Source organism: Ascoidea rubescens (assembly GCF_001661345.1).
Source record: "Ascoidea rubescens DSM 1968 unplaced genomic scaffold ASCRUscaffold_6, whole genome shotgun sequence".
Classification (NCBI taxonomy): domain Eukaryota; kingdom Fungi; phylum Ascomycota; class Saccharomycetes; order Ascoideales; family Ascoideaceae; genus Ascoidea; species Ascoidea rubescens.
This window is the reverse complement of record NW_017962918.1, coordinates 610,711-623,937: the sequence shown is the minus strand read 5'-3', so window position 1 is coordinate 623,937 and position 13,227 is coordinate 610,711. Positions and strand designations below refer to the sequence as shown.

The 13,227-nt window shown below is 32.9% G+C and overlaps 6 protein-coding genes across 6 annotated transcripts; 3 read left to right on the top strand and 3 right to left on the bottom strand.

The window, feature by feature from the left end:
- Positions 1–43: 43 nt before the first annotated feature.
- On the bottom strand, positions 44–2,759 carry ASCRUDRAFT_8078 (leucine-rich repeat domain-containing protein; the record flags this gene model as incomplete). Its single annotated transcript, XM_020194535.1, has 2 exons — positions 44–768; positions 1,475–2,759. 2 exons carry the CDS (start codon positions 2,757–2,759, stop codon positions 44–46), a joined length of 2,010 nt encoding a protein of 669 aa, XP_020047435.1.
- Positions 2,760–3,302: 543 nt separating this feature from the next.
- Positions 3,303–5,192, top strand: LAP3 (bleomycin hydrolase). Its single transcript, XM_020193239.1, has one exon. It carries the CDS (start codon positions 3,645–3,647, stop codon positions 5,016–5,018), a length of 1,374 nt encoding a protein of 457 aa, XP_020047434.1. The 5' UTR covers positions 3,303–3,644; the 3' UTR covers positions 5,019–5,192.
- Positions 5,193–5,372: 180 nt separating this feature from the next.
- ZWF1 (glucose-6-phosphate dehydrogenase) lies at positions 5,373–6,932 on the bottom strand (the record flags this gene model as incomplete). The annotated part of the gene is made up of 1 exon (XM_020190521.1): positions 5,373–6,932. The coding sequence occupies one exon, from the start codon at positions 6,930–6,932 to the stop codon at positions 5,373–5,375; it is 1,560 nt and encodes a 519-aa protein (XP_020047433.1).
- A 1,278-nt stretch (positions 6,933–8,210) lies between these two features.
- ASCRUDRAFT_75849 (uncharacterized protein) lies at positions 8,211–9,300 on the top strand. Its single transcript, XM_020193238.1, has one exon. It carries the CDS (start codon positions 8,446–8,448, stop codon positions 8,830–8,832), a length of 387 nt encoding a protein of 128 aa, XP_020047432.1. The 5' UTR covers positions 8,211–8,445; the 3' UTR covers positions 8,833–9,300.
- Positions 9,301–10,423: 1,123 nt separating this feature from the next.
- ASCRUDRAFT_146300 (uncharacterized protein) lies at positions 10,424–10,769 on the bottom strand. The gene has a single exon (XM_020189234.1). It carries the CDS (start codon positions 10,668–10,670, stop codon positions 10,488–10,490), a length of 183 nt encoding a protein of 60 aa, XP_020047431.1. The 5' UTR covers positions 10,671–10,769; the 3' UTR covers positions 10,424–10,487.
- A 99-nt stretch (positions 10,770–10,868) lies between these two features.
- On the top strand, positions 10,869–12,224 carry ASCRUDRAFT_34490 (RTA1 domain-containing protein; the record flags this gene model as incomplete). Its single annotated transcript, XM_020190523.1, has 2 exons — positions 10,869–11,477; positions 11,658–12,224. The coding sequence occupies 2 exons, from the start codon at positions 10,869–10,871 to the stop codon at positions 12,222–12,224; spliced, it is 1,176 nt and encodes a 391-aa protein (XP_020047430.1).
- Positions 12,225–13,227: the final 1,003 nt, after the last annotated feature.

Sequence of the window (13,227 nt, the reverse complement as noted above, 5' to 3'; positions counted from 1 at the left end):
GTGCCAGGGCAATAAAAAGACCATTTCTTCGCTTTTCAATGTTTTAAATGATATTGTTTGATAGATTTAAGTACCTCAAACAGCTCAATCTTTCTAGATTCTCAATTCTCGTAATCGGATTATAATTCAATGTCAACTTTTTCAATTTAGTTAGTTTATTCAAATTCTCAATTTTATCAATTGAACTGGAGGAAGATGATAACTCTTCTAGATTGATTGGTTTATTTAGATAGTTTATTTCTCTAAATAGACAGTTATGAAAAATTAATGTTCTTAAACCAATCAAGCCATTTAATTTACCTCTCTCTGCGAAATCGCCATGCCTTATATATAGATATTGTAAATCAGTTAACCCATCTAAATTGTTAATCCTAACTTCCTGTATTCCAATTATTGTGATGCTCTTCAACAGAGGGAATTTCCGTTTACTAAATATCTTTGGAACCTTGTCACAAGTAATAGTGAAATCCTTTAAATTTTTGAACTTTGCAAGACTTCTAGGAGACAAAATATCCCTACTAAAACCTAACCTCAAGCGATTCAAATTATTATAAACTTGACCATTGAGATTGTCAAGAAATCCAAAATCGCCAGCATCAAACTCTGCAAAACGAAATACTCGCAAATCTAGTGCATTTAAATTTAGACAATACTTTAATTCATTTAAAACCCCCAATGGTCTATTGAAATTTGGATGGACATACCCGATTTTAATTTCTCTTGAATTATTGGAGGTATTTAATATAACCTTTGTGATTCTATCAATTTCTTTAAAAAAAATTGCTGGGGTTGAATCCGAGCACAGAATATGTAATTCAAATGAATCCAATTTATCCAATTTTGCTCATTCTAATAATTTTATATCATCCAAATAAACACAATTACTGGTTTTCCCACAAGATGGTCTTATTTAACTTGTAATTCAGCTTTTACACTTCTCAATTTCGATTGGCTTCTCAATAAGCTTAATGAAGTAGTATATCTCTTTTATAATCCAATCTTATCAAAATTAGATGTTTATAGTCTCTGTCTTGTGTATTGCCACAATATCAAAATCCATTCTAATTGTATAAATGAAACCCACAATTTAACCTGTCTGTTCCAACTTTGCAACCTACATTAATCATATTAAACCGCTTGCAACAATCCCTCAATTTTCTTCAATAAGACTGCAATTAAAATACAAATCACTCCCATTGTTGAAAAAACTCACTATAGTAACTGTTTACAACCACCCTGTGTAAAACAACTACCAAATACTTGTGAACTTGCTGAGTTCCATAGCAGTTATAACACGCCACATATGAAATCCATCTCATAACCCAAGAGAATCCAGTAATGGTTGTTATTTATCTCCAATCCACTTTACTTAGTTTTGAAAACCCTATCAATAGCCTTGAATGTGTGCAAATATCTTAATATACTATTTCGTTTGTAATTTGATTCTAGTTTTGTCAGTCCCTCTAATTTCTACGATTTACCACTTTGAAATCTTTTAATTTTTTTAATTTTCTTGTCCCAATTGTCCCAAGATTATAATTATGATCCAATTTGAGATAGGTTAAATTTTTCAATCGAGAAAGATTCATGATTTTGCGAATATCGTTTGCCAGCAAATTCAAATGAGTTAAATCAACTAATGTAGACAAGTTTTCAATTTTATCAATACGATTGAAAGATAGGTTTAGATTTACCAAATTAACCAATGATGATAATCCCCTAATTTTTTTTATTCGATTTTGCGACAAATCCAAATTGGCTAAGCTGGTTAAATTATCTAAGTTTTCAATGTTTTCAATTTCATTTGCTGTTAGATCTAAATGCTTCAAATTGGTCAATCTTTCTAGATTTTCAATTTTTGCAATAGAATTATGATTCAATACTAGCTTTGTCAATTTAGTTAATTTATCCAATTTTTCAATTTTTCTGATGCAATTAAAAGAAAGCCATAACTCTTCTAAGTTGATTAAATTGTCTAGATTGTTGATTTCTATAATTCTGCTATTCGAAAGCGATAAAATTTTCAAAGTAATCAAGTGGTTTAGATTTTCTATCTTTGTGATATTTCTAGAGATTATAGATAGACATTGTAAATTAGACAAGCCATCCAAATTTTGAATCTGAATTATTTTATGACCATATATTGACAATTTTTTCAACATGCTCAAACTCCATACACCAAAAATTCCCGGCATTGTATCACAGATAATACATAAATCCTTTAAATTTTTAAAGTTTATAAGATATTCGAGAGACAAAAAATTTCTCTCAAAATTCAATTTCAAGCGATTCAAATTATTATGAACATGCTCATTGCAATTTCCAAGAAATTCAATATCATTAGCAACAAACATTGGAAGACGACATACCTCCAAATCTAGTGCTCTTAAATTCAGGCAATACTTTAGCTCATTCAAAAATTTCAATGTTCTATTAGAATATGGATAGTTATATCGGATTTTAATTTTTCTTAAATTATCAGAGCTTTTCAATATAAGCCCTGTCATTTTATCAATGTCTTCAAAAAGTGTTTCAGAGAATAAGTCCCCATAGTAAACATGTAATTCAAATGAATCTAATTTATCTAATTTTTCCCATTGAATTGATTGCAAAATATCAATGCTATCAATACTAAAAAACTCATTTGCACTTTTAAAAATGATTCTCAATTTTTTACAAAAGTATATTAGCTGATCTTTGAAAATTTTGAGATGGTCAAAATCTATTTGCAACATTGATAACTTATTAATTGATGCCATATCNCTTATGATAAAACTTTGATACAATAAACTCAGAGCAACAGTCCTGATGAACCCATTATCTGAGAGCGTAAACAACCACAATTTACCCATAGGCAACTGTTTCATTATTATTTGAATCAATTCAAAGGGCAACTCATTATGAGTAACTTCTCTAACAGATAAGTTTCTGAAATTGTGAGATAACTCTTTGACATCCATTGTGCAATTCAAATCAACCTGCTTTGCTCTCTAATAATAAATAATATGAAGCAGAAATATCTCATAAGCAAATCAAGATCTATAAAGGATCCAAGACACAATATCCAATATATTCAAATGACACTTTGATGGTAATAAGAATTAAAATCAATTGAGCAGCGCAAGAGAATCGGATTAACTTGCGCAATATAACACCGCAACATAACCTCGCAACATGTGTTAAAACACCCTGAGAGTTATCCAAATTAACTTGCGCGACTTATCGCACGACTTATCACGCAACTTATCGGCCACTGATAGGAAAGATAAGAAAACGCTCGTGAAGTGTATAAAAGAACTGGATCTGCTTCTTTTTCCTTTTTTATTTTTGTTATATCTTTGTTTGTTCTTGTGATACTGCTTGAGTAACATTCAAAACAACAGGAAAAGCTGTTTTGCAACTGACAGAGGATTGGTAAATCACTGGTAATTCAACTGCTTTTCTTTTCAGTCGCCTTTCTTTTCTTTGTTTGTTTACATGAACAATTTATGCTTTCTTGCCCCTTGAACTCCACTCGTCTTCATTCTAGGTCAAAAATCTATTATATGCGTCGTTATTTCTTCAATTCGTCTCTTTCTTCTTCAAACATCTCTGACTATACCGATAAAAGCACACAATTTTCTGAATTTGATTTCAACAATACAATGGCTGATCAATTTGGTGGCATTTCTATTTCTTCATTAAAATCTTGGGACAAAGATTTTAAAGCAGATTCAACAACCCAATTGGCATCAAGAATTCTAACCAATGCTGATCCTGATGAAATCTTAGTTGATAGAAATAGCTTGCTTAAAAACTATTCAAACGTGTTTTCAAATAAGATTAAAGTCGAAGGTTCCCCAATTACAAATCAGAAATCCTCTGGTAGATGTTGGTTATTTGCTGCTACTAATATCTTGCGAATTCCCTTGATAACTAAATATAATTTAAAGGAATTTCAATTATCACCAACATATATCTTTTTTTATGATAAGTTGGAAAAATCGAATTTTTTTTTGCAACAAATCATTTCGACTTATAAAGAACCTGTCGACTCAAGATTGGTTCAACATTTACTAAGCGACCCTGTTAGTGATGGTGGTCAATTTGATATGTTTATCAATGTTATCAAGAAATATGGTATTGTTCCAAATACAATTTTCCCTGATACGTTTTCATCAACAGCTTCTAGAAAATTGAACTCTTTAATTACAACCAAATTAAGAGAATTTGCTGAAATCCTAAGAGGTAATTTGGAAAAGGATCTTTCTGTTGAGGAATTGGTGATTGATATGCAAAAGGATATTTACAGACTATTAACTTTATTTCTTGGTACTCCTCCAAAACCAAATGATGAGTTTACTTGGGAATTTTACGATAAAGATTCAAATTACAGTGGGTTAACTTTTACTCCATTATCATTTTTCAATGATATAATCAATAAGGAGTTTAATATAACTGATAGCATCTCTTTACTAAATGACCCAAGAAACCCCTATGAAAATATGATCAAGATTGATAGACTAGGTAACGTTTTTGGTTCTAAAATTGTTTCTTATTTAAATTTAGACATCTCAATCTTAACAAAGGTTTTAGTTGACAGAATTAAAAACAATAAACCTGTTTTCTTTGGGTCTCATACACCAATGTACATGCATAAAAAACTTGGTGTTATGGATATTCAATTGTGGGATTATAAAGTTATTGGGTTCAAACCAAAACAACTAAAGGCTTCAAGATTAATTTACCACCAATCCTTGATGACACATGCAATGGTTATCACTGCTGTTCATATCGATCCAAATACCAACAAGCCGGTTAGATATAGAGTTGAAAACTCCTGGGGTGAAACAACTGGTATCAAAGGTTATTATATCATGACCCAGGAATATTTCGAGGAATATTGTTATCAAATTGTTTGCGATAGAGAAGATATCAAAGAATATCTTTATTTATTGGAAAAGGAACCAATTGTCTTGCCTCCTTATGATCCATGTGGATCGTTGGCTATTTGTGGCAAGACTGATATTAATCTTTAATTTTAAATATTTATAGATTTTTATATACTATTAGTATGCATTTATTAGCAATTACTAATTATTACTAATTATTGCAAATTATTGCAAATTATTACGAATTGTTACCAATTATTAATAATTATTACTACGTATTTATTAAAACCTGAATTGAAACAATTAAATATATGATGAGTGATTTTATTGCTAAAAGAAAAATAAATAAATTAAAAAAAACAACAGTAACAATAAAGACTATTCATTAAATATATAAAAAAAAAGAGGATTAAAAAAAAATAAAAATAATAATATCATTCATTACCAAAAGAAAATCAAAAATCAAAAATCAAAAAAAGATATAAACTACTTATATACTGCTTATAAATTTTCAGGTCTTATTACAGGCCATTGATAAGTTTCATTGTTTGTAAATTTGTAATTGTGCTCATTTAAGAACTTATCTAAACCTGGAGGGCTTCTAGCACCATATGGGTATTTGACTGGAGCTGGACCATCTGGACCCTCCAAGTAATTCAACAATGGAGTAAACAATTTCCAGCTAACTTCCAATTCGTCGTCTCTAACGAAGTTTGAATGGTCGTCGTGTAAACAATCTCTGATTAGGGATTCATAAGCTTCTGGAATCCAAAAGCTTTCGTATCTTGAATCGTAGGACAAATCTAAGTCAGTTAAAGTTGTTGAAGTAGCCAAACCCGGCAATTTGGCGTTGATCTTTAGGTAGATAACTTCCTTTGGTTGGATTTTGATGACCAATTCGTTTCTGTCAATGTTTTTAAAGACACCTCTTGCGACTTGTTTGAATTGGATTCTGATTTCAACTTTGCCGTCGTTAAGAGCCTTTCCTGCTCTCAAGATGATTGGAACACCATCCCATCTTTCGTTTTCAATGTTGATTGGAATGGCAGCGTAAGTGACACATTTTGAATTTGGATCAACGGTTTTGTCGTCCAAGTAGGAAGGTTTTGTGCCATCGAGGGATTTGTCGTACTGAGCGATAAGGATGTCATTCAAGTCAATGGGGGAGATTGATTTTAGTAGTTTGACTTTTTCGTCTCTAATGGCTTCCGGATCAAAGCTGATGGGTCTGTCGATAGTTAATAGAGTCAAGACTTGTAGTAGATGGTTTTGGATGACGTCTCTAATTATGCCGATTTTATCAAAGTAACCACCTCTACCTTCAGTGCCAAAGGGTTCTTTGAAACTGATTTGGATTGAGCTTATGTGTTTTCTACTCCAGGAGGCACCAAAGAATTCGTTACCAAATCTTAGGACTAGTAAATTTTTGACCATTTCTTTGCCCAAGTAATGATCGATTCTGTATAATTCATCTTCGGACCATAGGGGAGCCAATTTTGATTGCAATTCTCTGGCCGAGGGTAAGTCGTGGCCAAAGGGTTTTTCAACAATGATTTTTGCGAAACCAGTGCCCTTTTCTGGGTAATTGTTTTCCTTTAAATTTCTAGCGACATCAACAAAAGCAGAAGGAGGCAATGCCAAATAGTATAATCTTTGGGAGAAGAATTTGTTTGAGTCATTTGTGTTGTAGGTTCCAGAGGGAGAATTTTTGAGTAGGGATGAGTCAAATTCGAGGAGTTTTGATTCCAATTCTTTGAAACCAGTGTTTTTATCGTAAGGACCAGATAAGTAGTCAATTAGGGTTAAGAATTTTTCCTTTTTCTCTGAGAATACTTGTTCAGATATGGGAGATTTCTTGTATTTTATAAAGGAGGCAATTCTCGATTTGAAGTCGTCAAGTGGTATACTTGTCCTTGCGTAACCAAATATTTTAATGTTTTTTGGCAATTCGTCATGAAGGTATAAACCAAACAAGGCAGGGAAGGTTTTCTTTTTGGCCAAGTCGCCGGAGGCACCAAAGACGACAATTGCACAATGATCTTTAAAGACAGCTCTAACCATTATGAAGGATACAAAGGGGATACAAAGGGATATAGGAGATGAGATGCGATGAGATTGAAGATACAAGTATGTCGATGACTGTGGTTGGTGAAGAAGCAGTCAATTGAATTAGAAGAGGAAGAATGAAGATATAGAGAAAGAGGATAGAATGAAGAGAAGGGGATAAGAAGAAAAGCAGATAGTTGGAGGATATTTATATTAAAAAAAAAGGATAAGCAGAAAAAAAGTGGGAGGAAGATTAGTGAGTAACCAGATAAAACAGAGGACGCAAAGGGCTAAACGATGATGACGTATGGTAACGAGAGAAAACCCCAGCAAAAGAACAGTATCGGGAAGGCCGTGGGATTGGGAGATGGGAAGCAGAGGAGGTTCGAGATGTGGTCGCCCTGAAGTTGAGAAGTTGGGGATTTTTGCGCTAATGCCTTTAGTCAATAGGAGGCGACCAGGAGTGAGTGAGCTGCGATAGGTTGTTGGTATGTGATTAGTGGATGGTGAATAGGCAAGTGTCTGAAGTGTCTGGAGTGGCATTAAATGGTATTAAAGGATATAAAGCGATTAGTGGGTAGTTACCGAATGATAGCAACTGTTGGCCCTGTCCGGATAGCCAGAGGTTGCGCTGGCGAGGCTCAAAAAGCAGCACAAGCAGCAAAAACACCAAAAGCAGCAGAGCAGAGGCAGCAAAGGAGCACGAAAGCGACAGTTACAGGGCAATTGGTGCTAGTTTGGGGCCTCTGCTGATAGCACACTATATCCATAGAGCCTGGGCCATGATGATCTTGCAGCGTGAATTTCATTCGCCGATAAGATGTTGTGATTACATGTATTCTGAATGCTAATTTACAATTGAGCAGTGGGAAATAATTGAAGAAGAAATGCAAATTTGCTGCACAGTAGTTGGATTAGAGCAACGTATTATTTAATAATAGAATAAAGAGCTCCAGAGACTCAGTGAATCTTAGTTACAGAGGGGTTGATTTGGCTGGATGTGAAAAGATCACACTCCTATTCTCTTTAAAAGCGCTGCGTCCTTTGGAAAATGGCTGGACGTGGAGTTTGATTTGAAACTGGATAGAACTGATCCAGGGAAAACTGGTAACTGGTTTAATGCACAATCGATGGTAGAGTAATGGGTTTTCAATGCAAAACATTTATACAAATGAGTAAAACGGATAAAGATTTGATTAAGATTTAGAATAACCCTTTCCAACATTTTGAATATTTCCCAATTGAACAAACCTGGGTTGGAACCGGCAATTTGCACGATTTTTGGCCGGAAAGCGTATGAGCTTACAAATCAAGACTGTGATAAGCGTATTGTGTAAGCACACGTGAAAGTGTTACGTAAGCGTGCTACATAAGCGTGCGCGATTTTTATGTTTGGGATCTTTCTTTTGATTGTCTTCCGTTTGAGTTCCATCTTAACATTACGCATTAGTAATGGGATAACCGCCATATGATTTGAGTTATATTACTAACCTCCAAAGCTATTCGCTGCCCCATGTCATTCACATCAATGTCGTTGCCGTTGAGAAATTCAAAATTATTAATCAGAAAAACACCATTTTTCGCTCGTTATTTCACCTCGCCAAGATCTATATCCAGTAGTATAAAAGAGGACAAAATCTATCAGCCAGTCTTTCCATCAAAATCCAACCACTCCAACAAGTCTAATGGTAGTTCCAACAATAAGAGCAAGAGCGACACAACTATAGCTGATCTATGGGCAAAATATAACAATATTCCTAACAAACTAAGATTATCAATTGCTATCTCTGTGTTCATATTAGCTTTGGGTGGTAATTATATGTCATCTAAGATTTATGAAAGATTAGAAATTTCAGACTCAATTAATAAAAAAAGAGCTCAGTCCTCCGCTATAAATAACAATACCGACAGTTAAATTAATTTGAATTTTTCTAATAATAACAATCATGTTTATATATATACTAATATTGATATGTTTATACCCTGTATATTTTTCATTTCTAGCTGATATTATATATAATAATATAATATAATATAATACAATACAACTCAAGTTCCTGCTCTTTCTTCTTTCTAAAAGAAAATAAGCTTTTCTCTTTATATTTCTCTTTCAAGTCAATTTATTTCACCGTTGTATTATTGCTAAAATCTGATTTAATCGTGGTTCCACACAGCCATCATTTGATTGGCTGTAATTCATTGCAGATACCTCGTAAATGAATCTCTAAGATTAGTCCGATTCAACTGGATATGTTTATTCTACATATTCCTGTATCCTTCTATTTTTTCTACTTGTCTATTAGGCATATTACACTATCAAGGAAACGACAATACCAATCCCTTCTCGATCTCAACAGATCAGAAAGGGTTTGGCTCGATCAGGCAACAAGATTAATAATTGGTGTTTACATTGCTTGAAACAATATTTTAAACAAAAAAAAGAGGCTATTGCTGCCAATACTATTCCAATATATTCATATATATTCCAGTACTACTCCAGCACTATTCATATACCATTCATATACCATTCATATACCATTTATTTGTCATCTGTTTCTAGTCTCGCCCTAACGGTTATATGGTGCGGATGCGGATCAATTTCAGGATCAATTTTTGGCCCATTCCGCTGCTCGAATTAACACGACCCTATCCAGAAAACCACACCTTTCTCTCTTTCCTTCTTTTTGATTGTGCCCCTGCTTCTGCTTTTCCCTCTTTTTTCTCTTTTTCCTCTCCCCATCTCCTCTGCTGATGCTCTGCTTCTTCCAACACCCATTCTTCCCTTTGTGTCCTCATGCACCTCGCTATTGTTTCGGCCCTTTAATCTCTTAGCGTTTCTTAGCAGAGGCTTGGGCCCGTCCCTTTGGGTCCACCGTTGTATGTCTCCTGCACGGCAATGCTTCTAGAACGCATCTTTCCGGCTCGGGAACACGTTCCGGCTAGTCTTCGTGTGCCCTTTCTGAGCCTTTTCTAAGCCCTTTTCTGTTTTTATCTGCTTCTGCTGCTTCTGCCGTTTCTGCTGCTTCTGCTTCTTTTGCAGTCTGCTTTTTCCAGCCCATTTCCAGTCCAAAGCCTCTTGAAAACATCTCAATTCGCTCTTTCCAAGCACTGCTGCGTCATTTCCGCCTTTTTCTTCCCATCAAGTAACCTTCTTTTTTACTGCTCTTTTCTTTGCTATTTCCTTCTTTGATATTTGAGTTTCTCACACACTTTTGCTTCTTAAATCTGGTGTGCTATCACCAGAAAGCAGATCTGATAATGTCTCCATTGTATGAATACTCTTTTTTATTATTATTAATTTATCTTATTTCAATCATTTAATTTTAGTTAATTAATTTTAATTTTAATTTCAATTAATTTTAATTTTAATTTTAATTTCAATTAATTTTAATTTTAATTTTAATTTCAATTAATTTTAATTTTAATTTTAATTTCAATTAATTTTAATTTTAATTTTAATTTCAATTAATTTTAATTTTAATTTTAATTTTAATTAATTTTAATTTTAATTATAATTATAATTTTAATCTTATTGCCCGAAATTTCTCTTTTTCAAAATAGATACTCATATTATCTAATCTCTCCATTTCTATAAATTGCTCTTAGTTTCCTCATCTCTACATTTTTTTCATCACTTATTTCATTTAGAAATAATAAAATATAATAAAACAATAAAACAATAAAACAATAAAACAATAAAACAATAAAATAATAAAATAATAAAATAATAAAATAATAAAACCATAAAACCATAAAATAAACAGAAACACCATCTCATAATTACATGTTTCATATACTCAACATACCAACATAGTCGCCATACTGAACAGATTTATCACTCCAATACTCAAATCAACATCCATTAATTCTTTTATACACCCACTGAATTTATATACTTTTTCTTTCTTTTCTTTCTTTTTTCTTTTCAATCATTGAATAACACCAATCACCATGTCTGCCACAATACCTTCTTCAATTCCATACTCATCATCCTCAATTGATATCGCCTCTGCTTCTTTTCTAGCATACGAAGACATCAATATCTATGGCATGACTCCAAGTTTTGGTGGAAACCTAAGTTTGGCGATAGTTATGGGAATTCTCTTCTTGCTCCATTCAATCCTAGGTTTCTACTTTAAACAAGCTTATTTTGGCATCGCATTCTTCTGTGGTTGTGGTTTAGAATTTGCTGGTTATATTGGCAGAACATTATCCCATAGTGATCCTGGAAATGTGGACTATTTTTTATTACAAATAATCGCTCTAACAATGGCCCCTGCGTTCATAATGGCAGGAATCTACTATCTATTAGCAAAGTTGGTCGTTATTTATGGCGACTACTATTCCATCTTCAAACCAATCGTCTATTCCTACGTCTTTATCTTTTGTGATCTTATTAGCTTGGTTCTCCAAGGTGCAGGTGGTGGAATGGCTGCTGTAGCTTTAAAAGCTGATAATACCGACGAACATTCTGCTGATGCTGGAAATAATATCATGCTCGCAGGTCTTATCTTCCAAGTCGTTTCAATGTCCTTTTTCCTATTCTTCTGGCTAGAATTTGTTTACTCCCTTTATTTCAAAACAAATTCCTTATTACTAAAATACGATACCATCTCATCTTCAAACTCAAACTCATCCTCCAATTTCAATTCAAATTCGACTTCCAATTTCAATTCATCCCCAAACTTGCAATTCAATGAACCACTCAATAACTCTGCTATAATCCATCTTCAAAACCAGAAAAACTCCTCCTTTTTCAAAAAATTCTCCAAAATTATCGATCTCTCATCAAAGGACCATTTATTCAACCCAAACCCAAACTATGTAAAGATTCGCCAAAATAATAAATTCCTAAAATACTTCCCCATAGTACTAACCCTATCCGTCATTTTCATCTATATTCGTTGTTTCTACAGAGTCTTTGAATTGGCTGAAGGTTGGAGAGGTGAATTGATCCTCAACGAAACATACATCTTCATTCTAGATTCCCTAATGATGGGTCTAGGTATTGCAATCCTATTATTGCCTTTCTACCCAGGCTATCTTTTGAGAAGCAGAAACATTGATATTACTGTCGGTTTCAAAATCCACTGGACTGATCTCAAATTTATTAAAAAGGACGTAAACAAATTCCTTTCTGAAATCAAAGAAAATCAAATCAAACCAACAAACTTTGATCTGAATTCAAAAGCAGACGATGAAAAATATTTAAATTCAAAAAATGACAACTTCAATTCAATTACTTTAAACGATTCTGTCTCTGCAAATATAAATGCTTCGCCAAAGTCTCAAACTAATATTGTTTAGTTTCCATCCTTATTTGATATTCATAAATTATCTATAATATATTTTTCATTATTAACAAATAAAAAAAACCTCCTCCAATCAACATTAATGATAATTATTTCATTTCCAATTATATTTATTTGCACCGATATTTACTATTTTATCTCTCTCTTTTTGTTCCTGTTCTTGTCCTTCTGTTGCCTTTTTGTTGTGTTTGTTGTATTTTTTTGTGTTTCAATCTTGCCTATATCAGCTTCTGATCTCTCATACTTATATAGTCTTTAAATATTATCGCCTTCGATTATTCTTTTTATAGCCCAATCAATTCTAATCATTAATGTTATCCACCTCTTCACCCAACATTCTTTTAGAACCATTTTAACTGTTTAAAAACCCAAATTCCAAATTTCAAACTTAATTGCAACTTTTTTCAGTCAAAAACATTGCAATTAAATTTTCTTTAGCTCACAACTTATTCACAACTTATTCACCAGTGTTATCGCTCAATTGTATAACATCACTACTCCATGCTTACTCTTTTACATTATTTAAATTGCAAGCTCTTGAAAATAAACCTCACTCAAGACCCTGAGCATCTTCTAATTAATCCAACAGACCCTTCGACCTACCAAAGTTTACTATCAAACTTATATTTATCTGAATATTCAAGCAAAAAGGTTCCAACAGAATTATTGCTGACTGACTTAAACCACACTGATTTAATTGACAAAGTTATCCATTTCTTGCTAACTCAAAGCATCATCAACATAAGCCAAAAAAACAAAAGCCAAATTAACGATTTTTCAAATAACATTATTACCAATGGATTCAAATTAACTAAAAATTCAGACGATATTTCATCTGTTATCAATTGTTCAAGTTCAAGCTACCAAATAAACATATTGAAGTCCTTGGATTTTAAAATATTAAACTCAAGAATTGGCCCCAACTTATTTCTTTACATATTAATCAACTGCAATGGATACCTATACAATCCCTCCAATTGTTCATTCGTTCAATTGTT

Bases quoted from the DNA above. Each gene is read 5' to 3' on its own strand.
- ASCRUDRAFT_75849 (XM_020193238.1), top strand. From the start codon at position 8,446: ATGTCGTTGCCGTTGAGAAATTCAAAATTATTAATCAGAAAAACACCA.
- ASCRUDRAFT_146300 (XM_020189234.1), bottom strand. From the start codon at position 10,670: ATGGTTTTATGGTTTTATTATTTTATTATTTTATTATTTTATTATTTT.
- LAP3 (XM_020193239.1), top strand. From the start codon at position 3,645: ATGGCTGATCAATTTGGTGGCATTTCTATTTCTTCATTAAAATCTTGG.